This window comes from Mobula hypostoma, chromosome 5, assembly GCF_963921235.1.
Source record: "Mobula hypostoma chromosome 5, sMobHyp1.1, whole genome shotgun sequence".
Taxonomy (NCBI): domain Eukaryota; kingdom Metazoa; phylum Chordata; class Chondrichthyes; order Myliobatiformes; family Myliobatidae; genus Mobula; species Mobula hypostoma.
In genome coordinates this window covers 5,101,363-5,107,783 of record NC_086101.1, presented here as the reverse complement: position 1 = coordinate 5,107,783, position 6,421 = coordinate 5,101,363, and the positions used below count along the sequence as shown (strand labels likewise).

General features: G+C 48.1%; 1 protein-coding gene across 2 annotated transcripts in view; it reads right to left on the bottom strand.

Moving 5' to 3' along the window:
• Positions 1 to 1,446: 1,446 nt before the first annotated feature.
• LOC134346518 (butyrophilin subfamily 3 member A3-like) overlaps positions 1,447 to 6,421 on the bottom strand; it is a 99,722-nt gene continuing 94,747 nt past the window's right edge. For both annotated transcript variants that reach the window (XM_063047921.1, XM_063047922.1), the window contains exon 12: positions 1,447 to 6,026. In XM_063047921.1, coding sequence (XP_062903991.1) covers positions 5,512 to 6,026 — 515 coding nt within the window. In that variant the 3' untranslated portion in view covers positions 1,447 to 5,511. The remainder of the gene's footprint in view (positions 6,027 to 6,421) is intronic.

Below are 6,421 nucleotides of genomic sequence, written 5' to 3'. Positions count from 1 at the left end.
AACGTACCTAATAAAGTGGCCACTGAGCGTAATTTCACGGAGAGTAATAAAGGCAGCCATTTGTTTTTTAACAAGGCTTTATTACAAATACATACAAGGAATCAGTAGGTCATCATCACTGCCCCTCCACCCTGAGTTTGGAAACTTTGGACATTGCCAAAAATATAGTGTACAGGTAAAGGTTCAAAGGGGCAGGTGTGACAGCCCAAATCTGATGTTCCTTCTTACAGACACACAAAATGAAAGTGTTCATCTTCAATTACAAATAGGTAAATACATTTGCAAATTTATTTCATTTGGAAAATACAGTATCAGAGTCAAGCACTTTAAACTGGTTGCATCACCAGCGAGTTTGAGACACGGAAAGATATCAATAAAATTGAAGAAGTGCAGAGAAGATTTACAAGAACATTGTCGGGACTGGGGGCCCTGCGTTATAGAAAACAGTTGAATAGGTGAGGACTTTATTCTGCAGAGCAAGGGTCCTGGGTTAATGGTACGTCTCCATGATATAAAAGAAGTTAGGAACTTCTGCCCCAGGGCATAGCAGAATGAGGGGAGATTTGATGGAAGAATACAAAATTATCCGGGGTATAGATAGGGTAAATGCAATCAGGCTTTTTCCATTGAGATTGGGTGAGGTGAGAACTAAAGGTGATGGGTTAAGGGTGAAAAGTGAAATGTTTAAGGTGAACATGAGGGTGGGGGGATTTCACTCACAGGATGGTGCAGGTGTGGAACAAGTTGCCAGTTGAAGTGGTGGATGTCGGTTCAATAGCACCATTCAAGGAAATCGGAATCGTACTTGGATGGGAGAGCTATGGAGGGCAATGGTCTGGGCGCAGGTCAATGGGACTAGGCAGAATAATAATCCAGCAGGGAGTAAATGGGCCAAAGAGCCACTTTCTGTGCTGTAGTGGTCTATTCCTGCCGAGGCCAGTCACAAAGAGCCTTGGTGAACGTCCATCTGCAATGTTTTGTGCAAGTCTACTATTAAGGATTACAGAACGCAGCAGAGAATTGGACAGCAGAGCAAAGGATACCCTACTTTACTAATCCCATTTGCCCACATCCCTCCAGGCCTTTCCTACTCCATTGCCTGTCCAAATTGCTGAAGGTTGTCACAGCTGCGGGAGGTAGTGGGGATGAGATCCCACGACCTATTAAATACTCTCAATGATGAGCGTCTCAAATAGCCTGTGATGGCCGAGTCCCGCTCCTGGCCACCACCTCTACTAATACCAAGGGAGTTGTGTCGACTGCCAGAAGGGCAAAGGCGGGTTACTGGTGCCTGAAATCCAGTCACTCTGGGCAGGCGAGGCACGTCGGCTGTGGGTGGCAGCTCATCTAGAAGGAACTCTCTGATCTCAAACCTCCGCTGCCTTTTTATGCAACATACATCAAAGTTGCTGGTGAACGCAGCAGGCCAGGCAGCTGCGTTCACCAGCAACTTTGATGTATGTTGCTTGAATTTCCAGCATCTGCAGAATTCCTGTTGACTGCCTTTTTATACTTGTTACAGCGAGTCAAAACAACCAATCCCAGGCTGACCTTCATTTAGCAGCCATTGTTCCTATCATTGTCTCGAAAGCTCGTTGTGTAAACTATTTAAATAGTCGCGGTTTGAGATGTAGTGCTGAGTTTTGTAATTATTACTGAATAAAGGTTTATTTCCAGTTCCTGCTTTGTCTACATCTCCTGGCTTTGGTTCTCTTCGTGGTTCCGAGGTGACTGGAGCGAGTGAACACAATACGAAAGGGGTTATGAAACAGTAGATGAAATTTACACAGTAGATAATTCTGAAAAAATACTTTTACAAACCTAGAATTTAGAATTGATTATATCACACATCCATTCCATGTTAGGGAGCTTTGCTTTATGACTCTGTTACAATACTGCATAGAGGCATGAATTTAAAAGTCTAATAACTTGCAGAAAGAAGCTGTTCTGTAGCCTGTTGGCCCTGGCTTTAATACTGTGGTAGCATTTGGCAGACGGAAGCAGCTGAAACAAATTGTGGCTGGGGTGACTGCTGTTCCCGATGATTTTCCGAGCCTGCTTCTATAAATGTTCTCAGTGGAGGGAGGTTCACATCTTCAGATGCGTTGGGCTGTCCGCGCCACTCTGTCAATGGTACCTTTAGGAACTTGGCAGAAAGTCACAATTTAGAGAGAAAGTTCCAGTGTTCAACATTACTGCCACATGCAGTATCAGAAAGTCTCTCACATTCTGGGTAGTGCAGGAGTTACAGGCCTTCCTTTTGACTATCTGGAGTTCACATTAATTCACACACTTCTGAGTGCATTTCAGAACGAACCACAGCAGACACTGGGTTGTGTGGGTGGGGGAAAGAAACTCTTCGTGAAGATTATTCTGCTGCCATGGGTAGTTAATCCCACTGGATAGATCAGCTATCTGTAAGGAATTTGTACTTACTCCTCGTGAACCGCGTGCTTTCCTTTGGGTGCCTCAGTTTCTTCCCACAGTCCAAATTGTCCCGTGATTAGGTTAGGGTTAAACTGGGAGTTGCTAGGCAGCGTGGCCTGAAGCGTTGGAAGGAACAGTTCCATGTTGTATCTCGGAATACATTTTTAAAAATGGAAATGAACGTTTCAGGCAAAGACACTTCTTTGGTAATGAAGGGTGAAGGTGCCAGGATAAGGTGGGGGATGCAAAGGGGTACAGGCAAGGAGTTGATAGGTGAAGCCAGGTGGGTGGGGGAGGAGGATGAAGCAAGAAGCTGGGAGGTGATAGGTGGGAGAGTTAAGGGGCTGAAGAAGCATCAATCTGATAGGAGAGAAGAGTGGATCATGGGAGAAAGGGAAGGAGGAGGGGGAATGAAAGGGAGGCAAGGAGACAAGCTAAGATTCCAGAGTGGGGGGAGATGAAGAGGATGGGAAGGACAGTGGGAAAAATACTGGCAGATGGAAAACTCAATGTTCACGTTTCAGGTTGGTGGCTACCTTCCACCAGAATCAGCTGCTCCATCAGCTTCCAATGGTAAAAGATGCAACACAGAGCGTCATAGGAAGTCATTCCTGCCTGTGGCCATCAAACTTTACAACTCCTCCCTTGGAGGGTCAGACACCCTGAGCCAATAGGCTGGTCCTGGACTTATTTCCTGGCATAATTTACATATTACTATTTAACTATTTATGGTTTTATATTGCTATATTTCTACTCTATTCTTGGTTGGGGCAACTGTAACGAAAATCAATTTCCCTTGGGATCAATAAAGTATGACTATGACTACAGCATAGGACCAGTCCATTAATCCCACAATGCTGCACTGAACCAGTTGAAAAGTAAATCAAACCCCACCCCCCCCAAAATTAATCCCTCCACAATGTCCATATCTCTCCATTTTCCTCATATTCATGTGCCTAGCTAAAGGACTCTTAAAGGCCTCTAGTATATTTGCCTCTACCACCAGACCAGGCAGCGTATTCCAGGTATCCGCTGTTCTCCAAGTAAAAACGTACCCCACACATCCCCTCTCACCTTCGATCCATGCGCTCTGGTGTTAGGCACTTCTACCCTGGGAAAGAGAAACTCTCTGTCCACTCTACCTATGCCTCCCAATCTTATGAACCTCTATCAGATCTCCCGTCAGCCTCCGACGCTCCAGAGCAAACAACCCAAGTTTACCCAGCCTCTCCTGACAGCGGATGCCCTCTAAACCAGGCAACATGCTGGTAAACCTCTCCTGCACCCTCTCCAAAGCCTCAGCAACCTTCCTATAGCGGGGTGACTAGAACCGTACTCAACACTCCAGTGCGGCCTAACCAAAGTTTTATAAAGCTGCAGCATCTCCTCCTGACTTTGGAACCCAATGCCTTGACTAATAAAATCAAGCATTCCACAAGCCTTCTTAACCGCCCTATCAACCGCTCTCAAGGAGCTGTGAACTTGGACCCCAAGTTCTGCCCACTCAGCAACACTGCTAAGGGTCTTACTAAGCCATCCATCCACATTTTCATCTAGGTCGTTTATAGACATCAGGGGTCCCAGCACAGATCCCTGTGGAACACCACTAATTACAGACCTCCAGCTCGAATCCATCCCTTCGACCACGACCCTCTGTCTTCTGTGCATGAGCAAGCCAATTCTGGATGGAACTAACCAATTCGCCACAGACCCCATAGTTAATCTTCTGGATGAGCCTCCCATGAGGGACTTTGTCAAATGCCTTACTAAAATCCATGTAGACAACATCCACAGCCCTAACCTCATCAATCTCTCTAGACACTATGTCAAAATTCATTGAGTTGATACGGCACGACCTGCCATGCTCAAAGCATTGCTGGCTCTCCCTAATTAGGCCATGAGCTTCCAAATGTTCAATACAGAAACATAAAATTTCCTTGCAAGTGGCAAGCAATGTTCGAGCCATGCAAGTGCCAGGCAATGACCATCTCCAACAAGGGAGGCTCTAACCATCATCCCTTCACATTCAGTGGCACCACCATCACTGAATCCCCTACTATCAACATCCTGGGGGGTTAGTATTGACAGGAAACTGAACTGGTCTGGCCATAGAAACACCGAGGCTACCAGAGCAGGTCAAAGGCTGGGAATCCTGCGGCATGTAACTCACCTCCTGACTCCCCAAAGCCTGTCCAACGTCTACAAGGTTCAGGTCAGGAGTGTAATGGAATACTTGCCACTCGCCTGGATGAGTGCAGTTCCATCAAAACTCGGGAAGCTGGACACCATCCAGTACAAGACAGCCCACTCGATTGGTACCCCTTCCACAAGCATCCAATCCCCCCACCATCGACGAACAGTTGCAGCAGTGTGTACTATCTACAAGATGCACTGCAACAACACACCAAAGTTCCTAAGGCAGCACCTTCCAGACCCACGACCACTACAAGCTAGAAGGATGAGAACAGCAGGTACCTGGGAACACCACCAGTTGGAAATCCCCCTCCAAGTCACTCACCATCCCGACCTGGAAACGTATCGCTATTCCTTCATTGTCACTGGGTCAAAATCATGGAATTCCCTCCCTATCAGCACTTTAGGTGTCCCTACACCTCAGGGACTGCAGTGGTTCAAGAAGGCAGCTCATCACCACCTTCTGAACGGCAACGAGGGATGGTTAATAAATGCTGGATTAGCTGGTGATGCCCACATCCCGTAAACGAATAAATAAAAAATAAAATTTCCCTACAACTGGTGTGAGACTCACTAATTTATAGTCCCCTCCCTCCATTTTTAAAAAAAATTCTGGCATCTTTTCAGCCCCTGGTGAAGGGTCTCAGCCTGAAATATTGACTGTTTATACATTTCCGTAGACGAGGCCTGATCTGCTAAATTGTTCCAGCATTTAGTGTGTGTTGCTCCAGATTTCCAGCATCTGAAGAATCTCTGGTGTTTATGATCTCTTCAGTGTCTCTTTAAGGCATCTGTAAAGGTCACTTCCTGTTTAATGAATTTAGGAGTAATTTTCCCAGTTGGCCACAGGCTTCCTCCCGTGCTCCCGTATCAAACTCACTGCCGGAAGGGTCAAAGGGGGGAGATCTTCATTTTCTCCTGTGACCCCCAAGGACTGAAGAAAGGGTAGACTTTCTCAGTAAATTTGGCTTGAAATGAGTAGATGTGGGCCATGGCTTCGGCATCATATATGTGGATCTTGCCCAGGTTGTGGTCCACGTAAACGCCAATGGTCTCAGCAGCGGCCATCCCCTCCAGCGGCGTGGGGAATTCATCGTTGGCCTCGTACAACTGGCCACGCTTGCCGATGGTCCAGATCCCGTTATCGGGGCTCAGGGTGACCCAGTCGTTCTTGGGGATGGACGCGTAGGCCGCCCCCAGGTCCCAGTCGGGCTTGTTACCCACCGACACCTCCCAGTACTGCCTGCCGCTGTCGTAGCCCTGGCAGGCCATCACGAAGAGCCTGGCGTTGAAGCGCTTGGAGTTGTCCTTTTTCTCGTTCCACTCTTCGGTGAACGAGACACTCAGCTGGTTGTCTGAGATGACCAGGTACGGGTTGGCGGTGTCTGGGTCAAAGGTGATCGACACTGAGGGAAGAGGAGGAGACCGGAGGTTAGGCCTACCTAGTTTCCGGCAGAACTAGTACACCAGGCCAGAACGCGGCTCCAGGCTTTCATGGTTCATCCTCCCCTGGTGGCAGCCCCAGCCAGTCTGCGGCCGTCCCTCCCCAAGGGGCTTCCTCCACCGCACAAACCCCCTTGCCACTGTTCCACACCCCCCCAGCCCCAAATCTGTCTCAACAGCACTCAGCAACCCCCCCAACACTCACCCCTCCCTCTTTCAGCCCCTGCCTCCCGGCATGGCTCCTCCCACAGGACACGGACACCTTCCCACCCAGCCCCTTTACCCCAGCTCAGACCCACCTCCCAAGCAGCACACGGTCTGCCCCGAAACGCCTGAATGGAAAATCCTAGAAAAAGTC